General features: G+C 35.8%; 1 protein-coding gene across 4 annotated transcripts in view; it reads left to right on the top strand.

The window, feature by feature from the left end:
• Positions 1–13,254, top strand: part of Opa1 (Opa1 mitochondrial dynamin like GTPase) — a 648,761-nt gene that overhangs the window by 506,552 nt on the left and 128,955 nt on the right. For all 4 annotated transcript variants that reach the window (XM_090383387.1, XM_090383386.1, XM_090383389.1 and 1 more), the window contains one exon: positions 953–1,061. In XM_090383387.1, coding sequence (XP_090239513.1) covers positions 953–1,061 — 109 coding nt within the window. The remainder of the gene's footprint in view (positions 1–952; positions 1,062–13,254) is intronic.

The raw sequence follows: 13,254 nt of genomic DNA, 5'->3' as shown, positions 1-13,254 counted from the left end.
AGGAAGAGGGGGGATCACCTGTGAGGTGCCCTACCACTATTGTTGGGTTAAATATAATTGTATTAGTTATTAATTTTTCATCTAACAGTTGTAACTAGAGGAAAAGCTTTGTGCTATTGGAGAAGGGCTGAATCTTAAAAATGTCCAGTTTTTCGACTGCCGGATTTCAGATATTTTAGCTGACAAATAAACCAGAAACCATAATTATGGAAATACAACTTCCAACAGAATAGGCATAATGAGGTTCTACTGGTCACACTCACTTAACGCACCACTTTGTTTTTTATTGCTTGGAGATATATCCTGCATATTATTTACATTGTTGCTAGCACAAAGCTTTTCCTTCAGGGACAGGAATCTACAATAACAATTGAAAACTCTATATATCAACTTCTAGCTTTTCAATCATTCTTTATAGTTATTTGTCGATCATCCAATGAAGAAGGTATCAGCATAGATAAGTTGATATTGATGTTAATTGTCTGTTGGCCATATTCATTATTGGAGTCATAAAACTATAAATAATGTTTAAAAATCATTTTTAGCAGTTGAATATATATAGTTTTCATTTATTATTGTCAATTTGTGAAGATATTGGCCTGAATATCAGTGTCTGTTATAATCTTTTAAACATTGGGTTGTTCTTCAGTGCCCCTCTCCCCACCCTATTTTTTAGAACAATTCTCTCTATCTTTCCCTTGAAGTGTTGGCTGAATAAAATCAGCAAGTAGCTTAAATGAGCTACTTGCTGATTTTATTTTTCATTATGTCATGAAATTATATTGGTATAAACATTATTGGAATAAGAAGCTCCTATGTTAAGCAGAATACTAATATGTACTTTAAGATTTTTTTTTTGGTATGTATAATATCTTATAAATCATGATTTTTTTTTTTTTTTTTTTTTGTGAATTTGGATTTAATTCTTTATTGTCCATCACAATTTCTGAAGCGTGTAATCCAATTGAATGCTTTAGAAGATAGATCTATCCATGACAAGCAACAGTGGGATGCAGCTCTCAAGTTCTTGGAGGCTAGCCTTAAAGTACGATTACAGAATAGTGAGTTGACTATTTATATGTTATCTTAAAATCTATATAATATTTGTGTGAATGCACCATAGATCACTCTTAAAGGCAAAAAACTATGTTTGTAGTGTAAAAGGGCATCATTTTATCTGTATCTCATATTGTGCTCCTCCTTCACAACTAGTTGTCATGTATTGCACTACCTCGAATAAGTAACGCTTCACTAAAAGATAAGACTATTGTTACTTATTCTCATTGGGCACCATTACCCAGACGGCACCGTTTCAAGGCTTGTGCTTGTTGGCCTTTCATCGGTGGGTGGGCAGATACCCTAGTACAGCACAATATGAGATACAGATAAAATTATGCCCTTTTGCACTACAAACGTAGTTTTTTTGCCTTTAAGGATGATCTAAGGAAGCCCATGATGCCTTGTTGCATTGAGTTTAACTTATACGTTATCTTAAAAACAAAATTGCATTATGCCCTTTGATTTAATGACGATTCTACAGTAATGTTGTCTTTTGCGGATATTTTACGTTAAACTGAATTTAAGTTGGAAATTCATGATGTTCTACTAGCATAGATATTGAAAATGTGAGATTTTGGTTATAAAGATGAATACTGTTTGTATCCGGTAGTTGGCTGTGCAAATTGTGCATTCTGTGTGACATTCAAAACTATGGTGTTATGATTGTCTTATTATCTGCCTTCGTGGAGAAACAAAATTTTCCTATATTGTATAATTAAAAAAATAATAATGAAAAATAAATAAATAAAAAAGAACAGTTATTCAAAAATCAGGTGCCTTTTGGACATTTAAAAAGGGCACTTAATATTAATATCTGCATGAAAAGGGGGAGAAGAAGATGGACTAATCTAGGACATTCAACTGTAGGCAAGTAGAGAGTAGATGCTTTTTAAGACTCTGGAATGCTACCTGAAGGGGATTAACATCAGCTGTCTTGTAGACAAAATGGTATATATAATGTATTTAGGAAAGACAGGAAAAATAGAAGCGGTGGTATGGTCATGCTTCTTATTAAAAGCAGCCTGAGCACAAAAAGAGCTTTTGCTGAGTCAGAAGTTACATCTGCCAGCATAGAATCTGTGTTGTGTGAGTTAGTTGGAAGCAGTGGTATAATGTGAGTGGGAGTAAATTGCATGGAAACAGAATGGGCAAGCAAATGTGAATGTCTTATTATGGGTGACTTCGATCTGCGTCTAATTGATTGCAATATGTGGTAGAGACACCTACCATGGGAAACAAAATTTTTGAATAAACTAGATGATTATTATTTGTACCAGCATGTTAGAGAAAACACTAGGGATAAGTATATTGACCTCATCATTACTCACAAATCATTTGATGTCACCAGACTTAAATTACTGGAACCGTTAGCAGGCAATGATCACACAAACTTTAGTTGGAAGATGAAGAAATATGTTGTAGTAGTTAAAGTAAAGACGTGTGTTTTAATTTCAGAAGAGAGGACTATCAGAGTTTAAGATGCAATGTAGCATCTGTTAATTGGGCAGATTACAGAGGAAGGGCAAATACATTTGAATTGAGAAAGCCTTTATAAAGTAAAGATCATAGAAGCTATGAACACATATAGACCATTAAGAAAATTTTGCATGAGGGGATGCTGAAATAGATGAATATGAAGGTGCTTTTATAGTAGGTCAGAAAAAAGTGATGAAAAGTAAAAGTAGGGAAGCCTAAAACATTACAAGCTGATTTGCAACAGTATCAAATAACGATGGGGAGGTGAAGGCTAAGTATGTCAAAGCACCAACTGAGAGAGCAAAGAATGGGGATAAGGAATTTTTCATGTGAGTACATAGAAGAAAAAACAAATCGGATCAAACCCTTGTGGACTGGGTGTGGGAAGCCTTAGATAACCCAGCTGATGTTACTGATGAGTTGAATAGGTACTTGGCATCTTTCTTTACTGAGGAAAGACCCTGAAGAGAGAGGCTATGTGATTAAGGCTGCCCCATATGAAATTAGTGATTTCAAAATTACTGATGACTGTTTATTAGAAAAACTTTTGAGCATAAAAGCAACTAAGGCTCCCAGAGTTGATGGCATATACCCATAATTTTGAGGGAGTTGGCCAAAGAGTGTATTGAACCAGTGAGGGGTGATTATGAGTGTATCATTGGACTGAGGAAATATTCCTTTAGATTAGAGAGATGCCAACATATTGCCAATACATAAAGATTGTTCTAAGAGTGAAGTCAGTAACTATACACCAGTTAGTCTGACTTCACTGGTAGAGAAAGTCTTAGAGGCAGTGTTTAAGAGTGCTTGTTGTTATATGGTTTTTAGGAGCATTAGCAACTAAGGCCATATTGCTCCGGGAATATGCGGTGGTCATTCCCTGACCTTTCCGCATCCTCCGTATTTGGTGGTGTTTAAGAGTGCAATCCAGAAACATTTAGAAAGAAATTGCATTCTGAAGGCCACGTGACATGGTTTTGTTAAGGGAAAATCATGTTTAACTAATCTATTAAACTATTTTTACACCATGATCTGACTGTAGGGAACAATTTTCAAAATAGTTTATTTGGATCAGTCCTTCATGAGAGATTACTGGAAAGATTCTAAAGTGGATCGCAGGGTGGCTGCAGAGCCAAAGACAGATGGTTGTGATCAGTGGATATTCTTCAGATTGGTGTAACATCAGAAGTGGAGTCTCCCAAGGATTGGTTCTGGACCACTGTTGTTTTTAATTTTCATAAGAAACAAAGACGAAGGGATAAAGGGCATGATATCAAAATTTGCAGATGACATAAAGATTGGGAGAGTCATTAATGATCAATGCCAAGCAGCACTCCTTCATTGTGACTTGAACAGGCTTCAAGGATGGTCAGAAAAGTGGCAGCTATGTTTTAATGCAGCAAAATACAAGGTGAAATACACTCAGGGGAATAGCAACCCAAAAATAAATTATACCCTTAGTGAAGTTGAATTAAAAACAGGAAGAAAGGGATCTGGAAGCTACAGTACTGGCAGATATGAAGTTTTCTGAGCAGTGTAAACAGCCAACCAGGAAAGCCTGTGATGTCCTAGCAATGATATATCAGAAAATATCCGGTAGAAATAGGGAGGTTATAATGCCACTGTATATAAGACTGCATTTGTAATACTGTGTCCAAGTATGGAGACCTCATATAAAAAGAGTTTGAAAGGGTCCAAAGACATGTAGCTTGCATGGGGAGATCTGCAAAAGGACAACTGTATGACAACCATAGAAGGAAAGACAGACTATGTGCACTAGTGTTTGGCAACCAGGCACTTTAGAGGGGGACCTGATTGAGGTTTATAAGGCTCTGAGAGGGATTAATAAAATGAATGAAGGATGGAATTTTCTGTTATAAAGAATACCAGAACTAACAGCCATGAATTCAAATTAGATGGGAAGAGGTTTAGACTATATTGTAGGAAGTTTTCTGGTAGACAGCAATTCAGTGATTACTGGAACAAGTTGCCTCCGCATGTAGTGGAGGCAGACAGTTGAAGAAATTCAAAGGTTAACCGGGTATTTAAGTATACGTGGGGAGATAAATAAATCTTTTTTTTTTTTCCCCTGCTACAGCAAAACCCTGTTGTGCTATATGGCTATTCTAATACTAATCAAGGTAAAACAATTCCTCAGATGTTTCCAAATTGGATTAACTGTGTTCTCAGGTTGTTGTTGTTATTTTTGGCGCAAGGGCTGCTCAGGCCATATTGCACCTATCAGCGATGTGGACGATACTCATGACTGTTTTGCAAACAGTCAGAACTGATCATATAAGTTTATCTGTTTGATAAATGAGAAAAATTCTGTGGGGTTGGCATCGTTACCTATGATATAACAGAGGTTCAAAGATTCTTTAAGATTAGGAAGAAAACTGAATGAGAGTTGCCAGGCATGCGAGTATAAGGTGCATTCAACAAGAATGTGCTTCATTGTGAGTGTGTTCTCAGGTTTGAAAATTAATGGTATTCTTCCTTTCCTATAGGCGCCTCCGTAGCCAGGTGGGCAGGAGCAGTAGTGCGTAGCACAAGCTTCTTGATTAGACCGGGGTTCGAGCCCGTGACCACCAAATACGGAGGATGTGGAAAGGTCAGGGAATAACCACGGCATATCCCCGGAGCAATATGGCCTTAGTTGCTAATGCTCCAAAAAACCAAATAAACAAAAAAAAAAATCCTTTCCTAACCATGGTTGAATGAATGATGCCTTAGTGACAAATTGTTTTAATTGCATTACTGATTTATTATTTATCAAAATAATGAACTCTTTTCCTTTATAATCCACAGCCAGTGTAACTTCATCCTTATTTTTGCTGTTTACATTGCAAAATTTTCATCAGCAATACTTTTTAACACTGACTGTTTTCTCTAAAGCTAGTATATGTACATGTTGGTTGAGGTATAAAGTTTTTACAGTACCTTTTCCATCCCCCCCCCCCCCATACACACAATCCTCTCTCACATTAGACGTTTTCTCCTCTGTGGAGGTATGGAAAATTTTTATTTTTATTTGAAGAAAATTCAGTATTTCTTTCTTATATTATGCTTTAGCTGTTTAAAACACAAGGCCCAACATACCTTAAACTAAGTAACTGAATTTACTTGTGGACTTGTGGACAATACATACACATTATAATTACTTTAGTTTTCATGATTTCTAGCACTAAGGAAATTACTTAGCTTTAATCCCACCCAAACCAACAAATGGCACCCACCCACTTTTCATGGAAGAATATTGAAATGTATAACCAATATCTTGAACAAAATGCAAAAAGACAGGTCAAATAAACTGATCTTAGCCCTAAGCTGAACAGGGCTTTCCAACAAACATGTTGCATTCATGGGTAACTTTAGAGTTAAGGTACTTTATCATTTTATTTGACTTATCTTTTGACATCTTATTTGAGATTAGTTATACATGTCCATATTTTCAGGTGGATGGGTGCTGTTTCATTGGTTTGAGTTGGAGCATGAAATGGAATGAATCCTGACCACTAATATTCATGGACATAAATAATTTTAGTGTGTATGTACTGTCCAAGCAGGATCTTGAAAAAAAAAAAAAAAAATTCCTTCTTACATTCAAATTATGCTTTACCAGAAGATTCACCATCAGATTTATTTATTCTTATTCAATAACACACAGAGCAGACCAATAAATCAAATGACTTAATGACTTCAGACTTTTCGTATTCAATTTAAATGAAAATATTATTTTCTGATCTTCTACTAAAACCTTGATTGAGATATGTCCTTATGCGACAATGGATTTTGCAAACCAGGTTTCCTGGATCCCCAGACCAGACTGAATGTCATCATTCAAATTATGCTTTACTAGAGAGTTTGCCATCAGATTATTATTATTTTTTTAATAACACACTGAGTGCACACTAATAAATCAAATGACTTAGCATTAGCATTGGTAGAGGCATACGATGCAAGAAAGCAAGCTTATGCAGCATCAGCCAAAAAAAAACCTCCCATTTCACCCCACCATTCATTCCAAATGCCTGCAGCCTTAAATTTATTTAGGATATCAACTTCCACAACAAGAGATGGAAGTCTGTTCCAGCAATCATGTGTACAGGTCTGGAGGCCTCATTTTAGGAAGGATGTAGAGGTGCTAGAACAAGTACAAAGAAGGGCAACAAGATTGGTGAAGGGAACAAAGGGGTTCATTCCACCTGCTGGCTAAAGGCAAATTTTCGCACATCTATTCTAAGCCCAATCAGGTTCTTAATCTGAGCAAGAGGAAGAATCCCATCAGCATTCAGCTTGCTCAACCCATTCAAGATCACCTCGCATGTGCCTACTCTCCAGCCACTGCATTTGCAGAACTTAAGCCTTTGTTGGTGAGAGAACCCCTTTGTTCCCTTCACCAATCTTGTTGCCCTTCTTTGTACTTGTTCTAGCACCATGAGGCCTCCAGACCTGTACACAGTACTTAAGGTGTGGCTTGACCATTGCCTTGTACAATGGGATAACCATCTCCCTGTCCCTGCTAGCAAAATTCCTATATATCATTGACAAGACTCTGACCTGCCCATTTGCACTGCTCAGAGAACTTCATATCTGACTGCACAATTATCCCCGGGTCTTTTTCACTTTCCACTTCCCTGAGTGTAGTACCACACAGTTGGTACATTTCCTTTGGGTTATTGCTACCCATATGCAGTGCTTTGCATTTGTCAGTGTTAAACTCCATTTGCCCAACTTATCTAGACCCAGTTGGAGTAGCATACTGTCTTTACTGTCGTTAACAATCCTGCCAACCTTTGTATCATCTGCAAACTTGGACATTAAGCTTGATATACCTTCTTCAATATCATTGATGAATACGCAAAGCAACAATGGGCCTAGCACTGAACCCTGGGGAACTCCACCTTTGTCCACGAAGAGCGTTTACGTGGACATTTGTCCATGAAGAGCAGTGTCCATTGATTACCACTCTCTGTCATCTCCCATTGAACCATCCCTTTATCCATTGTAGCAACTTACCCTTAATACCATACCGCTCCAATTTGTACAGCAGTCTTCCATGTGCAACAGTATCAAAAGATTTCAGCTTTCCTGAAATCCAAATATATGATATCAAAACTATTTTTTGCATCCAATTCCTTTGTGACCACATCATAGTATCCAATCAAATTTGTCAGGCAAGACCTCCCTTTAATAAAACCCATGCTGAGTCTTAACTATTACTACAGTCTTGTCTGGATGATCCTGCAGTGCTTCTTTAACCAGTAACTCCATTATTTTAACACAAGTTAAACTAACAGATCTATAGTTACTTGTGTCACTTTTTGAACCCCCTTTGAATTGGTGATACATTTGCACAAGTAAACCAATAAATCAAATGACTTATTTCCTTCTTACATTCAAAATACAGTAAGTCTCCAACATATGTAAGAGATACGTTCCAGGACTTCTTACGTAAGTTGAGTTTTATGTAACTTGGGAATTACTAATCAATTATTGCTGCTATATCCGTGGTATGCCAAAATTACAAAAATCGCATATCCTCAGAAGAAGGAAGAAAAATAGTTATATATTTTTAATTGGTTCAATTAAAAACTTTATCTGGGGACAGCGGTGAAGTAGCTGGAGTGGAGCATAAGAAAAGAAAACACAAAAGGAAGAAAAAACGCATGTTATTGTACTGTAAAAACTGATATGTATTTTGTAGCGTTGGTTGTTATAGTTGACTTCATTGCCAGCCCTGCACTGCTTCTTGTATTCTGCCATTTTCCTTTATTATTGTGTTCACTGTTGACTCTCTGACAAATCTCAATTCCGTGCGATACTTTTTAATGTTTGACCATTTTCACACATCCTTATTATATTAATTTTCTGATCCAAATCGATCGCTTTCCTTTTCTTGGTAGATTTACTAGTACCTCTGTCACTTATTCTCTTAGTCGGCAGTCAAAATCAAATTTTCTGTAAAGAATTTCACAGGGTTAAGGCAGAAACACACTATTATCACCTGACACAAGCTCACATTTTACTAAAGCACATTTCTGGAGGTCACTACCACAAAACAATATAAAAACAATTTGCAGTTTCTGGTTTATTGGGCTTTTCTGTTAGTGCAATCTATTATTATAAATGGGTAGTAAACTTGATCTATGTTTCATTTGCGATAATACTGATAGCCGGAATTCTGTGAGTTTTTATGTTATTATGGTGAAATGTGTGACCCCTTCACTGAAATCTTCAGTCACATAAAAAAAAAGAAATAAATTTTCACAATCTTCTCTTCATTCCTATTTTTCAAGCTTGTTACTCCATATCTCACTTGTGCAATTTGTGTACCATGTTCGTCATTATTGGTTACTTTTTTTTGTTTTTTCTAATGATGAATGAAGTTCACAAACTTGATGATGCCCAAACTGCAAAGGAGACCACCCTGCTTTTCCCAGAGATTGCAGTATACAGAAAAGAGAGAAGCAAAGTCAGAGAAAGAAAACTGAATGTTAGTTCACGTATCAAAAAGCTTAACAAAAAAAAAAAAGGAAGGAAGATGCCTTTACCCCAACAATGAAAACATAAGCAGCAGCAATGACAGTAGAGATCAAAAAAATAACTGTACCACAAACTAACATCTCAGTTCTCCTAATAGCTCAATAACAGACTAGACACAGCTCTTTGAAGTGAAACAAAATGTTGTCCACGTGAATAACACACCCATGATTATTTCACCAGGTGCTGAAGATTCAACACCACAACAGGCAATTCAAAATGCACCAAACCCGTACACAAAAAACAGAAAAATGCTAACTCTATGGAAATTTAACAAGAAGATGAAACAGTTATGGCAATTTGTGCAAGAAATGATATGGATGACATGCTGGTAGACCAACTTTTCATAAAAAAGAAAAATTTAAATATTGATAGTGTTGTCACTTATGTCACAAACTAAATAATCTCTGCAGCAAATATTGCAACACCAAAGACATGTTTATGGTATTGACTGGGTCGATACTATAAACATTGCAAACAGTGGTGGAATAAAGAATGCTATAAGGCAAAGGAAGAAAAAAATTGCTTGAAAAAAAAGAAAGAAAAGGCTTGGAATAAATTCCAAAAGTTCCCCACCACTTTGTCTCATAAAATATAAGAAAGTCAGAACAAAGGCCTGTTATGTATAGTGGAAAGCCAGAAAGAGTCCTAGATATCTTTTGCCAGCAAAATTAATGGAAACATAGATACTAGAGTCATCTGGAATAAGATTAGACAAATCACTAGCAAATATGCACCACCCCTGTGCTGATAATGAACTGGAAAGAGATCATGACATAATTGAGCCAGAGAAAATTGCCAGCCTATTGGGAGAAATCTTTGCAGGTTTGTTAGCAGCATCATCATACAGTCCAATCTTTCAAAAATATAAAACTCAAATCAAAAAATACAAAATTAATTTCCATACAACTCATGAGACACCATGAATGCGAGGCATTCCTAGTTAGGCCATCTAGTAAAGTTTGTCTAAATCCTCTCAAGATCATTACCATTATCTGAAATATACAGTCAAGAAAAGGGAGTGCCCCTAAGCTCAGTCCTCAGTGCAGCCCTATTTACAATCATAATTACTCCTATAAAAAGTTATTCCAGAAACATTTGAAATATATCCAGAAACATTTGAAATATATCTATACCTCACCATTTCGTGTCACTCACAGAATGCGCACACAGTGGAGAAAAATGCTCCAGGGTGCTATAGATGCATCCTGATCTAGAACTAAGAATAAGCAATGAATAAATTCCATTCAAACATAGTATCAGACTCCTTGGATAAATTTTCTAGAATGCATTAAATATCTAAATACAGTGTATCTAAATAAATTAAACATTCTACGAGCATTATCTGCTATGACATGCTCAGCTGATCACTTCTGCACATTTATCATTCAATAATAATGTCCAGATTAGATAATGGTTGCCCATCCTATTCATCATAGCATTTAACTTGTTGTTTCAAGATAATCCTACACATCCATATACAGTAAACCCTTGCTATTCGCGGGGGTTACGTTTCTGAGAAAAGCCACAAATACTGAGTTATGGCTCCCATTGTAATAAAGGGGTTCTGTTCCAAAGTATGAAATAAATAAGAAAAACCAGTCTAAAATTTTTTGTCTATGTATGTATTATATGTACCTTCATAATACAGTCAGTCCTCGTATAGCACGATAGTTGTGTTCCTAGAAACCCTTGTGCAATGCAAAATCGTGCAATATAAACAACAGGCCCTATGGGAAAAATAGGTTAGGTGCCGACCACCCAAGATTGAACACACATTTGTAACCAAAACACAATAAATAATCGTAATAAAATACGTAAGTATTTTATTACGACTATTACATAATAAAATATTGCTAATGCTTTTGCTTCTATCATAAGCAAACTTGTTTTTTGTTTGATTTTCTATCCAAACAGATGACAGCCGTTCCATCTCTTCCAATTCTTTTTGTCTTAATTTAATGGATTTTAATTACACTTTGAGTTGTTCCTGCTATGAAAGTTGTTTTTATTTTCTCTGCATTCTTTGTAATTCTCTGCGTTGCCTCATTTAGGCCTGTAGCACGTGCAATATCACATGGTCTTTCATTTCGCTCAAAGGTTTCACAATTTCATATTTTTTCTCTATCGACAGAGGTGGACTGGCCATAAGCCTTACCGGAGGCTGGTGTGATTTTGGCCATAAACGCTAGTATGAGGCCACTACAAATTTTCCCGGGTAAGAATTTTTGATCCAGTCCGCCTCTGTTTATTGATATTGCTTTTCTTTTTCTCTCTGAATCTGTAGTGTCTTCACCAGGACACTTCCTTTTCACACCTTTTAAGTATTTTACTCATTTTTAGGGAATAAAGTACAATTACAAAACGAAGAGGCACGCTTGATACACATAAACAAAGCTGCGCGTGTGTAGCAACTGAATAAACAACACCGTAAAGGCAGAGATACACTATTAACACCTCACATTTTACTAAAGCATATTTCTAGGGGTTACTACCATAAAACAATAAAGATAATTTCCAGTTGCGTTTCTGCTAGTGGAATCTTTTATAAACTGGTAGTAAACTATCTAATTGCATTTGCGATTATACCGATAGCTGGAATTGTGTTGGTTTTTACATTATTATGGTGAAATGTGTTTCCCCTTCACTGATATAAAAAACAAAAATACATTTTCAGAATCTTCTCTTCATTCCTATCGTGTTACGTTTGGTTGGGGTGATTCTGCGTTCTACTGCCATTTCTTGTACAAAGGCGAATCGTGCATAAGCGAATTCAGATCGTGTTATATAAGATATTGTTCCCCTATTTATAAATCGTGTATGATCGAATTTGTGTAGTGTAAACATGTGTTATACGAGGACTGACTGTATGACTATGTACATAGTGAAATGCAAGCATAAGGCAAATGAAAATAAGAAACAATTTAGTATTAAATGTAATATTTATTAGAAATTTCAAACAAACCTTTTAATTCAGTGCCTTTGCTATAGCTAAAAAACTTATCCCGACAGTGCTATCACCAGTTTCACTAAAGTGTTGATAAAGGTGTTTTGCCTTTTCACAAATAATGAGTGAACTTAAGGGAATTTTATTTTGAGTTCAGTCTTCTATCCACAGATTTAAAGCTTTTCCATTTTTTTCTAATTTAACATCACGAGTTACAGAGCAAATTTTTGAAGCAATTAGCTCGTTTTCACGAACACTACAGTGGATTTTTTCTTCCGATTTCTTGATTGATAGTACCGTTGACTTATTGATTTTATAATGTTTTGCCACTGACGAGACACTTTCACCATTAGAAATTTTGTCTAATAACTGAATTTTACTCGCTAATGTCATCACCTTCTTTGATCTTTTCACAATTCCCTTGTTATTCGTAGCTATATTTTTGTAGGAGTTAGAAAATAATTTGTCCACAATAAAGTCACTTTCTTCCGTTAACACACTCAAAAAAGTCTGTTTACACTAACACACTGCAAAACGGTAGATCTTTCACATTTGTAAGCATATAAATTAAAAGCAAATGACAAAACCTTCCATGACAAGCGCATGGCACATACTGAACAAGGATTAGCGAGAAACATCCATGCTCGCGATTTTGTCACCCCACCCACCCACTGATCTCTGTTTTGACCGGGAAAGATGATGTTAGCCACGCCTATGTTTTTTTTATTGGGGGAAAATGTTCGCAGCAATTTAAAATTCACATTTTTTAAGGTTTCATTTTATATTAAATCAGCGACCGCGAATACAGATACCGAAAATAGCGGGGGTTTACTATATAATAATAAAATAAAATTTTTATTGCTTAACTCACTTCAGGAAAAAACAACAAGGAGAGTTATATTCGCTTGGATTCCTGGACAATTCTGATATACTGGGCAGTGAATATACTGATCAAACTGTGAAACATCCATCAAATGTAATCTCTCTTATGCATAAAGTCTAATATGGCAACTTTATCCCTGTCATTAGAAAAGCCTCTGAAAACATATAGACCCCTGGTAAATTTGTTTCTTGTTTGAAATATAATCTCAAACAAGCAACAAATTATACCAGATCAAGTATCAGCAGAAATGCTGAAAATCAAGTTTACAATCAAATAGACACAAAGACAGACTCACCCAGCTTTGTATCAGATACACAAATTTAACACACTCTTACCTCCTAATGAA

The sequence above is a fragment of the Mastigoproctus giganteus genome, chromosome 10 (assembly GCF_048544385.1).
Source record: "Mastigoproctus giganteus isolate SK-2022 chromosome 10, ASM4854438v1, whole genome shotgun sequence".
NCBI classification, from domain to species: domain Eukaryota; kingdom Metazoa; phylum Arthropoda; class Arachnida; order Uropygi; family Thelyphonidae; genus Mastigoproctus; species Mastigoproctus giganteus.
This window is presented reverse-complemented; position numbering and strand designations above follow the sequence as displayed.